We start from the raw sequence: 15,788 nt of genomic DNA, 5'->3' as shown, positions 1-15,788 counted from the left end.
CACACCTTTTATGTCTAAAACATTTTTCTGTATCTCTAAAGCTGTAGGCCTGACAGCTCTTCCCGCGAAACCTTTTTTGGGTCGAAAATGGCAAAAATGACGTCACTCTGACGTCATTAGCGGCCAACCTATCGTAGCCTTTGGAAAAAATTTTTGGTCACCATGTGCGCTAGCTGCTCCCGGGAGGGTACTGAAAGTTTGGTGACGATCGGCGCAGCGGTTCTCGAGATATATTGAAAAAACTAAAGGGGGGCAAAAAATTGCCCCCCCCCCCACCGCCTGGAAGGTTAAGGCTCGACATTGTGTTGTCTACGATTAGACAGCTGATAACTCATTCCCGTACGTCGTAACTCTAAGTCTATAATGACCTTTGCTTATTGTCACATGTGCGCCGCATTCGCGATTGTTGCCGACGCCTGTTTGCAGCTCAGCCCACTACAGTTGTTATACACATCGAAAAACCGATAAACTTTTAGGCGAAAAAGGCACTATTCCAGGCCCATTTTTGATTTTCTTTGCGATATTAGGTAAAAACAGAAGCTTCTTATCCTAGGAAAAATAAAATGGGAAATCTTTCAAAGGTGGCACACTACCTTTAAAAATCGTTAGATATCTGCGCTGACGTCACACATTCAGAGGGGTATTCCTATGCATTAGCCCCTCTGAATCAAAATGCTGCAATTTTGAAATTCAATATTTCCGATTTAACCCTCGCCCGTATTGGTGTTTTTCCAGCCGCGAACGTATAAGGGGGGGGGGGGGGTCCGTTGGACCCCCCCTTGCCGTTTCGCCCCTGATCGAGCTAGAGCTTCGCGGAAAAAAACGAGCGTGTTGCCCGTGACGAGAGGAAGCCGATGATACCCAATTTTAAGGTCCTAGGTCATTGGTTGACCTTGCAGGTCAGGTCAATAACCCCAAAGGCGGGAAAATCGGGACCTGTTAGAACGTCGTAAAGTGTGGCTGCCATGGGGGTTTTCGGGGTGCTGATCACGAATATTTATCATGTTAGTTTTGATCACAGATGATGTCTTCATGTATTTAGGCCAGGTCGGGTCAGGTCAGGTCAGGTCAACCAGTAAGGGTATTCGTAGTAGGTGGCAGCCGCCTCTGACAGCTTCGTAACATGTTACGAAGGCACCAAAACTACTTCGTAAATGTTCATATGGCTGCTAAATTCGAATTCAGCTCCAAAAACTGGCCTAGAAACATGTAAAACTCAAAAAGTGAACCGAGGTCATCAAAGGTCAATGACCTGACCTGACCTTCAGGTGACCTTGACACCCACCCTAATGCATGGGGGCCACACCATATCACATGTTTGAACGCTTGAAACCACGAAAAGACTGCAAACGCACGGCTAATGCGAGCCGACATACGCCGAATCGCGATTCCAGCCAAACATGGTCTCGAAAAGTAGGTCACATGTCAAAGGTCATTTGGGTCAGGGTCATGATATTTTTAGGGTACGTGTGAAATTGATGAACGCGAGGGTACTGAAAGTTTCGTCGCGATCGGACGCTTTTTTACGCGAGTTATTCGCGAAAAACCATGGGGGGGGGGGGGGTCCGTTCGACCCCCCCCCCCATATACGGGCGAGGGTTAAGGCATTTATCGATGTTGTAAGAGCCGAAACCGGAAATTGTGAGCCAGGGACCCCGTTTTGGCTATCTCAACTCAAATCTAATGTTAAGGTGGGAGGGTCCCTTTAAGCGCACGCTTCCTATCGTCACCTTCATAAATGACGTAGGTCGTAGGTTTACAATTTGGTGGTCTTGTATTGGCAAGTTTATAATGGTCTGTTTTGTGGTTACAACTCTTAAAAATATATGTAATGTTTTCCAATAATAATATTTCTAAATCTATGTGGTATTTGCATTAAAAAAACACGCTTAAATTTAATTGAAACATGTTTTAAATAATTTATCAATCTCCTTCACCATTATCGATATTAAAATATCAGCTGAATGCCGGCGACAAATATTTCCGGCCGAAGTCGGCTGGAATTTTTTTGTTGGTGAAACTCGTGGCTGTGTGGCGGCTATTTTTTTCGGCTGGATATTTCGGCGGCCGGCTGGTATTTTTGGTAAAACTGGCCTCTGGTAAAGGTCAGGTAAAGGTCAGGTCAAATCAGGTCAAATTTCAAAGTTGATATTTTTGCATAAAATGCGTATCGATTCGATGCAGCTCGTCACGGGGAGTTCAATGGTGGTCTTTGTTTTGGGCTACTTGGCCTAGAATTGCAAAAAAAAAAACTGAGTTCAAAAATTTGACGCCATCAATTTTGAAGTTTTTTCGCTATAACTTGGCCAAAAAAGAAGGTATCGATCTAAAATTTGGTGTAGGTACATATATAGAAGAGCGCAGGGAATATCACAAATTTTCTGTTTTTCGAAATTCGAAAAACTTTTGGAGATTGTTTTGCGTTTAAAAAAAATCAGCTGTTTTAATTTGTTGGGGTCAAAATTCAAAAATTTTGAAAATCCGAGATAGCAGTTTTCTAGCGCCGTCTTTTCTCTACATGACCATATAAAGAACTTTGACATTGCTTAGTAACTGTAGCTTTGTGAGCGCTTCAAGATTTCACTTTTTTTGCTCATTTTTGCTCGAACATGACCTCAGTTTGGCCTCAATAACTCCTGACCTAAGGTGACCTAAGTAAGACTGGAAATTTTGTGTGAAGGTGTGAAATTGATGCCCGGTAAGGTACTGAAAATTTGTGCGCGCCGCAGTTTTCTTGCTATTCAGAAAAAAATAGAGGGGGGGGGGGTAAATTGCCCCTCCCCTCCCCAACGGGCCAAGGGTTAAGCGCGCTTTTGTGCCCGACGCAAAGTCTTCTTCATGATTGCTGAAGTCCTTCCTCGCAAGGAACAAAAGGCGCAGGACTGGTGTTATGAGAACCTGTCCTTCTGGGCATACAATATCGGATCTGGAAATAGCCCAGGCCTCAATTCAATAAAAATATCTAGGTGATTCTTCACGAGAACGTCTGAGAACTGCTAGGAGCCACCAGCATCGGTTGCCTCTCACCAGACCTGCTCCAAAAGGCGTGGGCTAAGCTTTGGCCAGCATTGCTTTACATCCTGGTGTCAATCATGCTCGAACGCTTTTGTCAGTGCATCGCACACAAATAAGGATATGTTAATGTACCTATAATCATTAACAGATTAAATCTTCATGTTAACGTCGTTCTTTCCATCGCTACGGAACGGAAACGATTAACGAATGTTTGCGTAGTTACTTTCCACCCTGCATATCAGTCGATCCGTGTCGTCAAGCTGGACGCACCCAAGTTATTTTCGTTACCGTCGCATATATAACCAAACAAATTGTAACAAAAAACTGCTGGAGCGGTTTCTTGACCTGAGATGACCCCGGGGTCACGAGAACTATATCCCCGTTCATTGTGTCATGAACTGTATCCCGATTTTGGAGTATGAAATTCGTAAAAAAAAAGAATTTCCTCCCACTTACTTGCATAAAATTATGGATCATAAATTGAACTGACCTTAGCTCATCGATATCAAAATACCCCGACATTTTATACATACTGTTACACTATTCAATCGCTGAAAGTTTTGAAGCGACCATTCAGTCGGTGTAGGTATGACGAACATTACAACTTTCTGAGGTAATGTCACTTCAAGTGATTTCAAGTGGGAAGGACAGAGAGGACGGTGGGGGGGGGGGGGGGTCGGGTCGGGTCGGGCGTCGGCTGACTTGAGCTGCGGCCGTCCTCACCTTGAGCAGCAGGAACTTGTTGAGCGGGTCGTACCACTGCATGATGAACAGGCCGGCCGGCAGCGCGCCGCACAGGTAGTTGTAGCCGTTGTACGGGTTCCTAGCCACGCAGCAGCGCTCGCAGCCCTTTGTGTCGGGCACCTGTGCACGGGCACGGGCGCAGCCACCGGCCGGTCAGCAGCCACACCCTGCCACCAGTTGTTCTGCTATTGTCAAATCAACATTCTTTTGGGAAACCCCCTAACGCAAAGGTCGCATTTAGCCCACGGCAAGTGCCCCCACCCCCGCCACCCTGTTTCCCAGCCCACCCACCTTGGTGGTCATGGCGAACTTCCTGGGCACCAGTTTCTCCGGTATCCTGTTGACGCTGAGGGAGAACCGGTTGAACTGCCGACTGTGCAGCGCTAGCAGGTCGTGACGGTACAGACAGGGACTCTTCAGACCTGGCGGCCGGCCGGGTACCGTCACCGCACCGCACGCGGCCGGCAGCAGCACCGCGCGACACACATCACACGCATCACGTGCCATCTTAGTGCGCAAGGCCCGAAGCCTATTGTCCGATCGCGCAATTACGGACAACGAAAAAGTTTCAAGTTCAACGGGTCCACCAAAGTCGGACACGGCCTGTTCCTTTCAACTGACTTCAACTAGCTGCGGCTGCTCCCACCAACCGCCGATCCCCGTCAGGAGTTATCGAGCGCCGGAGCGTGTCGAACCCGGGCTCTCACCACTGCACCGTTAGGGAGCTCAAAGCAAATTGTTCGATGACACAAGGCGTCGATGCCTCCTGCAGGGCCAAATCAGCTAACTAAGGTGCGCTGATGGTCGTGTTGCTTACATGGCAGCAATGAATGTTATCACTGTTACACCGCGCTATTTCGGAGTTGAGTATCACGAACCTCTCCAGATTCAAGAGTGCGGTCCCAATTTCGCAGGTTATAGCCACTGGCCGAATAAGGCCCGTTACCCTCAACGAGTCGTCGATAAATCATATGCAGCGCACGATCATGATTTTTCTAGCTGTATGGACACCAGTATTTTACTAGCAGATTGCAACATTGCAAGGCATTTCAAGCGTAACCAGCTGCAGTTAGGTGAGGGCTGGAGACAACACACCAGGTGTAATGATCCAGGCAAAATCAAATACACGCTGACACACGCCTGTCTATGCAGACGGTCATTTGTTTTCTGTGTGGGGAGGTGCTTCGTTTAACCCGCGCCCCGCTGGGCCATACGCGCCCTGCTGGGGGGGGGGGGGGCAGATTCTGCCCCCGTGTCTAACTTCCGAACCGATGGTCGTGGAAAGACGGGGAAAACGGCAATCGAAAGCTCTCAACAAGGCGGATCTTAAGAGCCCAATTTTTTTTGCTTAAGTAGGTCAGAGGTCAGGTCAAGGTCAAGTCAAGGGTACAAAATGCAAGTTTCTACAGTATCGGCCTTGCACCGTAGTTGCCGAAGAATGGACTGTGACTGAAGGCCCAAAACGTGTTCTTAGACTACCAAGACAATATTCGTTGCATACAATGTCATTCAAAGGTCAAGGTCAAGGTCAGGTCAGGTCAGGTCAGGTCACCAAAAACAAAATATAGAAAAGGCCATGAGCGACACATGTTTTATGAGTCATTTTACTCATAGAATTCAATAGGCACACTCAATAAGTGATATGGACCACCTTTGGATGAATTTCAGGTCGAGGTCAGGTCAAGGTCAGGTCAAGTGAGGTCAAATTTTGAAGGTGGTTGTTAAGGCCTAAAAAGGTGTCTATCTGATGCAGTTTTTCACGGCGAATCGAATGGTGCTATTTTTGTTTCCGTACGAAGTCTAGAACTTCCAAAAAAAAATCATTTTTCAAAAATTTTGTGTGTCGTGACGTCATAAAATTTTGAATAACTCCCACATTTTTGAACCGATTCTTCTAAAAATTGGTATGTAGGTGCACATAGACCACTTCTCTGACATATATTCCGGTTTTTTCGATACACTCAAAATTTTGGATTTTATAATTATTTTTCCAAAAGTCAGTTTTTTTAAAGAAAAAAAAATTGGGCCAAAATCCACAATTTTGAAAAAACGAGATAGCCATTTGATAGACAAAGTAGAATCACGTATAACCTTTTTTGTTACGTCTTGATTCCTTTAAAAATGAAGATGTTAGCGGCGTTTGAAATTTTGCCGTTTTTTAGGAGAAAATGGCGAACATGACGTCACTAAAACGCCAATTTCTCAAAAATTTTCCGACGGAGTTCGCTCAAATTTTCAGGAAACGTGTCAAATTGATGTATGATAAGGTACTGAAAGTTTGACGTCGCTGGCGTAACGCGTTTAGAAGTTATTGGCGAAAAACGGGAGGGGGGCAGATTCTGCCCCCCCCCCAGCGGGGCGCGGGTTAACGCGGCTGTAACTAGGGCTGTGCCGGACTCCCTCACACGGCAAAACCATCGTATTGGGGTAGATCGCGGACTGTAAAATAATGAGCATACCTATCCACTGTCATTGCGACGCACGGCAGCAGCGTCACACGATCGTATTAAAGGTAGTGTGCCACCTTTGAAAGATTTCCCATTTTATTTTTCCTAGGATAAGAAGCTTCTGTTTTTACCTAATATCGCAAAAAAAAATCAAAAATGGGCCTGGAATAGTGCCTTTTTCGCCTAAAAGTTTTTCGGTTTTTAGATATGTATAACAACTGTAGTGGGCTCACCTGCAAACAGGCGTCGGGCAACAATCGCGAATGCGGCGCACTTGTGACAATAAGCAAAGGTCATTATAGTGTTACGACCATACGACGTACGGGAATGAGTTATCAGCTGTCTAATCGCAGACAACACAATGTCGAGCCTTAAACTGTAAGCCCGTATTGGTATTGTTTCTTTTATTTGGCTGTCGAACATTATTTATGGTTTGAAATATGATTTTATGTAAAATAATTGATATGAAAAAGCCGTCTTATAAGTTATGACCCCATTTCACCACACGCAAGTGGCAGAAATGACAATGATCAGCTGACGCATTTTTCTTGGCCGAAGTCAGAGCGCGCGGCCCGACGCACCACGCGAATTTGGAAATTCCGACCTCGACGAGCATCAGAAGCCACCTAACAGGCGTGTTCGAAACCGCAGGAGATGATGATGAACGGGTTTATCGAAACTTGATTGGATGAGCATATCGGTAATAGCGATTTCAGTGTGTGCATTTATTGTTCATAGTGGTGTGAAATGTGGTTGGGGTACGACCGACAACCCGTCGGGGCGAATTTCGCACTGGGGTACTCAAAATTTGAAGAATTTAAGACGTTTCCATGAGTTTTGAAGGTATGGATAAGTTCTAAAAATCCGGTTCTCCTTATCTGGGCCATTAACTCCATACGGTCCAAGAAAGCTGGCACACTACCTTTAAGGTGGGGCGCGGCCTATGCAGAATACACCTTTGGTCGTACTGGGATGGAGCGCGGCCTACGCTGGGTACACCTATCCACTGTCGGCTGCCGGTACTGCGAGCCATGCTCGGCCTCCTCGTGGGTCCGCCTTCACATGGTGGGAGGCGCGGGCCTTCGGATCCGTTCCCGCTGGAGCGACCAGAGGAGGAATCCAAACAGAACCAAACCACCCTCTACGAGAGGGACCTGTGAGCGGCTTCCCGCCGTCCGCATGCTGCTTTACATCTCCACTACCCACTCGACTCCGAGATCTTCACTCTACTCAACGCGCCGGGGCTGCGTATGCCCCTGCAGGTCCAGAGCCGCGTCGCACGCGGCCGGACCTGCTGAATGAGTAGCCCTACGGCCGCGCCCCTCTCCGTGAGCACCGTCGGAGGGGGTGCCCATCAGGGGGCCCAAAGAGGGCAACAGCGCAGGAGAGCAATAAACCGCCGCCATCGCCGCAACCGAACAAAACGCAGTCTCCTCCACATGGTTGGAACGCTGAGGGGCTCCGGGCAAAGGTCCCGGAACTCCAAAGCTGGCTCCCGTCGGTCAGCGCGGACGTGGTGGCCATGCAACCGGTCCAGCTCTCCTCCAACCAGATGGTTCGCATCCCGGGCTTCCATCCACCGGTCATCACCAGAAGAGAGCGCGGCAGACAACTTGGTGCTGCGACCGCAAAGGGCGGAGACGTAGTCATATGCGTCCGTGGTGGAATCCCGTTCACCCCTCTGATCGGCCGCCCACTCGCCCCTCAGACGACAGTACTGAGCTGTGTGGCGTGCGCATCCTCTGCAAAGCACCGATTACTATCATCGACATCTACCGGCCGCCCACCCGCCGCACACAAGACGACGATCCGGAAGACCACTTCGATCCGGGAGCCCCTCCCCCTCCGGTAATGCCATCGTCCTGGGATACATCAACACCCACCAACCGCTCTGGAACACCGGGTATGACGCAGCTGACGGCGTCGGGGATCGAGTGGCTGACTGGCTCGACAGTTGGCTGGTCGCCGCTCAACTCATTGGAGTCGACCCATTCAGCTACCGGTCTGGTGGGAGCACGGTACCCGACGTGGTACTCTGCAGTCGCACCCTCGCCCGGAGGCCGACCTGGTGTGTGGGACCGGACCAAGGTAGCGAACACCTACCCATACTGATCAGCACAAGGACCACTCCTCGGGAGGAGCCGAGTACGCGAAAGCCATAATGGTCCTTCGGGAAGGCCGACTGGGTGGCGTTCAAGGCGGACTACGAGACGACCCTTCTTAGAGCGGAGCCTCTGCAAGCCAACGCTCAAGAGCTCACCACCTGGCTCATAGATGCCATCCTGTCAGCAAGCCGCAAACATATCCCCCGCGGCGCGAGGAGGGACGCGAAGCCCTAGGCACTGGACCCCGAGCTACTCCAAGCCGTGGCGGAGCGCCGAGAGGCGCAATGGGCACTCCGACCCAACGACCCTGCCTTCAGAGACCGCCGGGTGGTGGCGAAGCGGCGTGCGGCTGAAACTGAGAAGCGAGTCTCACAAGCCCACTTCCGGAACTTTGTCAAGACCACCCTCAACAAACCCGGATGTTTGGGCAGTGTCACAAAGATCCTGAAGGAGTGGGAAGGTGCCAGCGACGGACATCGGCCAGGGCGGGCGATCACGGAAAGCGGCCGCCTCCTGGTCACGGACAGCGAGAAGGCGGAGGCGCTCAACGCGCGTACGCCCACGTTTCGCGCCAAAGTAGGTCGGCCAATGTGGAGAGAGCGACAAAAAGGAGACTACGCGAGCTCCAGTCCCCGCAATGCAAGGAGTGCGGTAGCCACCGCACCGGCTGCTGCGCGGCATCCTCCGAGTCGGAACTCGCTCATCAGCTCTAACGCCTCCAACACTGGAAAGCACCAGGCCCAGACGGCATCTGCAATGAGCACCCCACTCATCTCGGCCCCATCGTTTGCCGTGCGCTGCTCAGAGCCATCAACACGTCTTGGATGGAGAGCTCGGTACCGAGGGAGTGGAGACAAGCCCAAATCATTCCCATCCCGAAGGCCGGGAAGGATAAAAAAGGAGTCGCCAGCTACCGCCCCATCGCACAGACGAGTCACCTCAGCAAGCTCGTCGACAGACTCATAATAGCGAGACTTCGGTATGTCGTCGACCGAGATGGCCTGGTTCCACCAGAGCAAGTGGGATTCCGGGAGAAACGGGCAGTAGAGGACAGCATCGGCCACCTCTGCAACAGGTCCAAGACGATTGGAATGCACCGAAGTCCCGCAGCAAGAATCCTCCAGACGGCACCTGCGCTCAGAAATACGTTCTTCTGGCCTTTGACTTCGCCCGAGCCTACGACACGGTCGACCACCGTCTCCTCAGAGTCGGCCTGATTGAGCTGGGGATCCCGCGCTGCCTATACACCTGGACCTAGCAGTTCTTGAATGACCGGTGTGCACGAGTGGAGTATCAAAGCGCGATAAAGCGGCTATCGTAGACATTATGGAACAGAACAACAACTTCTCTTTTTGACGCAAAACATATATAAATCACTGGATACGGGACATCACTTTACGGCCATCTATTTAGATATAGCGAAATATTTTGATAAAATATGGCACCGAGGATTACTGTTCAAATGTAAAAAAGAATTCGGAATATCTGGAACATTGTTAACTTGGCTTGAATCCTATTTAAAAGACAGAAAGCAGTGCGTGCGCATAAACAACACTTTTTCGGACTACCAAACTATTAACGCCGGCTGTCCACAGGGGTCCGTACTCGGACCCCTCCTCGCATTAATCTATCTTAACGGACTTTCCGGACGGACACAGAACGACGTATTATTTTTTGCTGACGACACCTCCTTGTACGCCTCCTATAAAACACAGGACTTACATGAAATTCAACAGACACTCCAGCACGACCTCGACGCTATCCTTCAATACGGTCGGGAATGGGCCATCACGTTTAACACTGGAAAAACGATCCAACAAACATTTTCCTATTCCCACAATCATCAAGCTCCCGCCCTAAAATTTGGAGGCGAAACAATTCCGTCACACGATAGCCACAAACATCTAGGACTCATATTATCTAAAGACCTACGTTTCCATGAGCACGTCAACGAGATATGCAGAAAGGTAACCAAAGCATTAAGTCCACTTTATCCCATAGCGCAATATTTACCTAGGCCCATTCTCGACCAAATATACAAAGTATACATAAGACCCCATTTCGACTACTGTGACACAATATACGACGGACATATTACCGTACATGACGCGACAAGACTCGAGACGCTACAAAATAGAGCAGCACGACTGACGACAGGAGCACTTTTTAGCACATCTACCGACAAACTCCGACAAGAACTAGGCTGGGACAAATTAACCATACGACGACAAATACATAGACTTGTACTTTACCACCAACTGAGTGTACCAGATTCGAAATTGCCTGAATACATTAAAGAAATGATACCTCAAACGCGACAACGAGCTACGAACAGAACACTCAGAAACGCACGCACTCATACACATGAAAGACCACGCACCACTGCCTATCAACGGTCATTTCTATTGAAAACAAACAAACAGTACAATCAGTTTCCCGACACTGTCAAAAAATTATCACCCAGTAAATTTAAAAAACACGTAGAAAAACATTTGGGGCTGCCACGACCACCAGAATTCTACGCCCTAGGACCTAAAAGAGGCAACACTTTACATACACGACTGAGGAACGACATGTCACAACTCAATTCACATCTCTTTAAAATACAACACACGGAATCACCCACTTGTGCTTGTGGGTCCAGCACAGAGAGTGTTCGCCATTTCATTTTCTCATGCCCATTATACACAAATCAAAGGAACACACTTCTTTACGAACTAACTAATACTCTCCATTATGACATACGTCAATTCCCAATAAGTACCCAGCTGGACACATTACTTCACGGCACAAACCTGAACAGCGGTGAGCGTCTGCCGGTGGCTCGATCCTTCCAAACGTTCCTTATGAACTCACGTCGTTTCGATTCCTGATCCTGTCCTTATACAATTACATACTTTGGGCGCGGTGCTCGGGGAGGGGTGCGCGGCGGCTGCGGGGCCGGTCGGTACCTTAGTACGATGGTCGCGGGGTTCGACGTGGCGGCGGTGACAGCAGTGATCACCAATTGCTGGATGTTCTGTTCTGTTCTATTTCTTTAGTTGAGAGTTGGTACCCCGAATTAAGCACTTCGTGCTTTTGTGCCAATTCTCAGATATTTCTCATGATGGTTTTGTGCATTGAAGTAATAAACGGAGTGATGATGATGATGATGATGATCAGCGGCGAACACGTGTTCAGGGCGGGCCTGCATCAGGGCAGTGTCCTGTCTCCGGTTCTGTTTTGTTATAGGCCGCCCCGCTCGCTGCCGCACTCCAGAGTCCCCGGTACAACAGCATTCCTCTACGCAGACGACACCGCGGCCCTGTGCCCGGGAAACAACATTGAGGTCACCAAGGAGCAAGGGCAACGGGCTGCAGACATCCTCGTCAAGTGCACACCAGCATCGGAGATGGTAGTGGCCGGCCAGAATACCCAAGCGCTGGTGCTGTCCCAGTGGGCCCGTGACGTCGTCAACGGCTCCGTCCGTGTGGCCAGAGAGACGGTCGTCGAAGGCGACCACCTGAAGCTGCTCGGAGTCACAATGGACCGGCTGCTACACTTCGAACCCCACTGCCGCAGCCTCCGAGAGCGCGTGCGACCTCAGACCAACCAACTGCGACTGCTGACCGGACGCGAGTGGGGTTGGAGGGGCGCCAGTCACGCACCGTCGCATCCGGGTATATCCGCGGAGCTCTGGAGTACGTCACTGCTGCGTGGCTCCTGGCTACGTCGCCGTCACACCTCCTGCTTCTTGAGATGGAGATGCGCGCGGCCGCAAGCGTTGTGACCGGCTGACACCTGCCCACCCCGGCCCACGCCGTGATGGCGAAAGCGGGACTCGCCCCGGTGGCCGAGCGACGCGCGGCCCTGGCGGCGCGCCTGCTGGCCAAGGCGCGCGCCCTCCCCGCTGGTGACCCGCTGCGGAAGGTGGCGGAGAGCCAGGCCCCTACCCGCCTCAGCACCGTGACGGGGTGGAGAGGAGTCGGCGAGGAAATCTGGAGACTGGTAGACATCATCGCCTCGATCAAGCCGATCCCCCCCTGTCCCACAGCATGTGCACATTATGGAGACTGACGTCATACTGTGCCACAAGCACATCATGTCCAACATAATGTGCACATTATGAAGACCGACATCATACTGTGTCATGAGTAGTGATGTCAATATCAGAAATTTTGGAAACCGATACCAAACCGATACCGACCAAAACCACTGAGAGTATACCGAAACCGAACCGATTTTCAGAAATAGGGGGAAATACCGACTAGGTATCGAATTCAGGGCATCATCAAACAAACGCTTCAAACTTTCTCAAAACATATGATAAGCATTGAAAGGTGATACTTTTAAAATGAGGCAACAAAAACAAATCAGGGAATCTAAATTATTTGCATTGCAAAAAAAAAAACACATTTAACTGTATTGTGTAACTGTTAACAAATATTCAGGTCAGTTATTTAACTGGAATGTGGATTGTGGATTCAAGTCATCTGCATGAGGTGTTAGAACAATAACTTGAGCCCTGAATCTCATCCATGCCTGAGCCCTGACCCATAAAACCTTTTTTCAATTCAAGTCATACAATTCGAGTCTGGTCAAGACAGGGCTAAGTGTGTTATCATGATCCAAAAATGGTGACCAATTGAATGAAAATGATGGGCGATACCATTAGTGTAAACAAAATCCATAATACCTTCAGTTCAACGTGGTGACGATACTGACGCAGCCAATTTTTCTTCATAAACAAATGTTTACCACAACAAATCTTGATAAATAATTACTTACGAGGCACACTGATGGATAGCAGACATCACAGTAATGATATCGCGATGAAAGCTCAGTAAAATGTCCATAATTTTACGGAATCATTGACACATGTCACGTGTCATCTCTTCCACAATGGCAGCCTTGATGGCGGCGGCCATTTGCATTTAGGCACGGAACTGCATAAAATAAAGTTTTTTTTTTCTTTTGTGCTTTAGTACACTTAAGTCAAAAATTTCATGTTTATATTTTGGCATCTAAAAATTAATTCAAGAAAGATTGCAGGCCGCTATTGCTGAAAAATGAAGAACCAGAAGAAAAGTTGCTCAATTATTTTCAATTAGTTATTGAGCTACATCAGTACTTGGCGCATCTGCGACATTAAAATGTTTTTAGATGTGTTCAGTTTTGAAACTGCTGTGTGTGAATCAAGCCAAACCCAATCATATTTTAGGAATGCTTTTGATTACATTGCTAGCGATCTCTATGTGTTGAGGAGAGCAGGAAAAAGAACACTAATTGAAGAAAATAAATTATGATATAGATAGACAAATTGAATTATAAGTGGAAAACAATGGGAACGTTTTAGTTATATTGCTTTAAGTTGAAGCATAGGCAGGCTGTAGAAGCAGCTTATATTCACATCTTTGACAATCTAAATGGTAATGCAGGAAAAGTGAAACTGAGCAGATTTACGGCTGAACTTATTTTGCACGATCTAAAAACTAGAAGTGCAAAGTGAGAAGCGACGGGTGTGAAGCATTGCTATTTGAATTTTAATCTGTGCCGCAAACTATTTTGACAACTTTGATGTTTAGGCGAATTATTTCATTTTATTTTGTCTTTATGGCTTGAAAAAGATTTATATCGAAACACATGTGTAGCCAACTTAAAGCAATATAACTAAAACGTTCCCATTGTTTTCCACATATAATTCAAAATAAATTATCCACAGAATCGCTTAGTCATTAACTCACGCCCCACTGGGGGGGGGGGCTATTCATAGCCTCCCTCCCGTTTTTCTGCAATAACTTCCAAACCACTTGACGTATCGACGCCAAACTTTCAGTACCTTCGGCTGCATCAATTTGACACCTTGTGTCAAAATTTGAACTTCGTAGCTACCATAGGTCGGCCGAAAATGGCGTCAGAGTGACGTCATGTTTGGCCGATTTCGACGCAAAACATTGAACCACGGCAATCGCTCCCAAGAGCTCAGTTTTTAAGCTACAGGGTGTCCCAGAATTACCCGAACATTGTTAATTAGCGTATAAAATAAGGCAAACATGATTGCGCTTTTTTCTTTTTATCGTCCTTTATAGTCAACTAGGGTGGCTGTGAAATAGCACATGCAATATATACGCTTGTTACAAGATCAGCCGACAATGACGAAAAAATGCCAGCCACAGTGACGTACCCAAGGGGGGGCCACGGGGGCCAAGGCCCCCCCCCCTGAGCGCCGAAGGCGCTCAGGGGGCCCTCAGGCCCCAGGATATTTTTTCAAACACTGGATAAAACGTCTTTTACTCGGAAGAAAAATGATATTAAAGTTTCATTTATGTGCCCTGGGTACCCGAGGGGCCCCTGCAGTCATCCAAGGGCCCCCAGTTTCCTGGGCCCCTGGTCGCCTAGGGGGCCTCTGGTAGCCGGGGGCCTGGTCTCATGGGGCCCCTGATAGCCTGTGGCCCCTAGTCGCCTAGGGGGCCCTGGTCGCATGGGGGGCCTCTGGTCGCATGAGGCCCCTGATCGACTGGGGGCCCCTAGTTGTCTAGGGGGCCCTGATAGCCCGGGGCCTGGTCGTATGGGCCCCTGATAGTCTGTGGCCCCTAGTCGCCTAGGGGGCCCTAGTGGCATGGGGGGCCTCTGGTTGCATGATATTGAGGCCCCTGATCGCCTGGGGGTACCTAGTCGCCCAGGGGGCCCCTGGCAGCCGGGGGGCCTGGTCGCATGGGGGCCCTGGTTGCCTGGGGCCCCCGGTCGCCCCTAGTCGCCTGGGGGACCCTGGTCGCCTTGGGCCCCTGGTAGCCTGGGATCCCCTGGTCGCCTGGGGGTCCCTGATCGTCTGAGGGCCGCTGGTCACCTAGAGGGCCCCTGGTCGCCTGGGGGTCCCTGGTAGCCGGGGGCCTGGTCGCATGGGGCCCCCTGGTCGCATGGGGGCCCCCTGGTCGCCTGGGGGCCCCTGATCGCTTTGGGGACCTGATCGCATTGGCCCTTGGTCGCCTGGAGGGCCCTGGTGGCCTGGGGCAGTGGGGCCCCTAGTCATATGGAGGACCTGGTCGCCTGGGAACCCCTGGTCAACTGGGGGCCCCTGGTGGTCTGAAAGTACGCTTATCACCTGATTGATCCCAAATCATCTGAGTGGCTACTGGCTACTGGATATAAGTAGTGACTGGAGTAGGCACTCATCTGAAGGAGCCAATATCTTTCACGGTGCCGGAGATATCACAGAAAAACAAAAAGCTTTGTTTTGCAAGCAAAAAGTTTTGTTTGCAAATGCTTTGTGAACGATCTGCCTGGTGTTATCGAAACAGAAACGCTGATGTTCGCTGATGATGTGAAGGTGTACAGGAGAGTCGATAATGAGACAGATGTCAATTTCATCCAAGCACAGCTGGACAGCCTGTGCGAGTGGTCAGATAAGTGGAAGCTGGAGCTGAATCCAAGCAAATGCAAAGTCCTGACCCTGACCCTAAGGCGTAAACCAGTGTTGGGAGTTTACACGATAGGAGGC

The 15,788-nt window shown here is 49.5% G+C and overlaps 1 protein-coding gene across 5 annotated transcripts in view; it reads right to left on the bottom strand.

Annotated features, from left to right (window-relative positions):
• LOC122380657 (mitogen-activated protein kinase kinase kinase kinase 5-like) overlaps positions 1-15,788 on the bottom strand; it is a 205,431-nt gene that overhangs the window by 59,867 nt on the left and 129,776 nt on the right. For all 5 annotated transcript variants that reach the window (XM_043364012.1, XM_043364010.1, XM_043364014.1 and 2 more), the window contains 2 exons: positions 4,051-4,181; positions 3,739-3,879 (listed from right to left, as the gene is read on the bottom strand). In XM_043364012.1, the coding sequence (XP_043219947.1) occupies positions 3,739-3,879; positions 4,051-4,181 (272 nt within the window). The remainder of the gene's footprint in view (positions 1-3,738; positions 3,880-4,050; positions 4,182-15,788) is intronic.

This window comes from Amphibalanus amphitrite, unplaced genomic scaffold, assembly GCF_019059575.1.
Source record: "Amphibalanus amphitrite isolate SeventyFive unplaced genomic scaffold, NRLGWU_Aamphi_draft 000103F_arrow, whole genome shotgun sequence".
Classification (NCBI taxonomy): domain Eukaryota; kingdom Metazoa; phylum Arthropoda; class Thecostraca; order Balanomorpha; family Balanidae; genus Amphibalanus; species Amphibalanus amphitrite.
The sequence above is the reverse complement of the archived record's forward strand: the minus strand, read 5'-3'. Positions and strand labels throughout refer to the sequence as shown.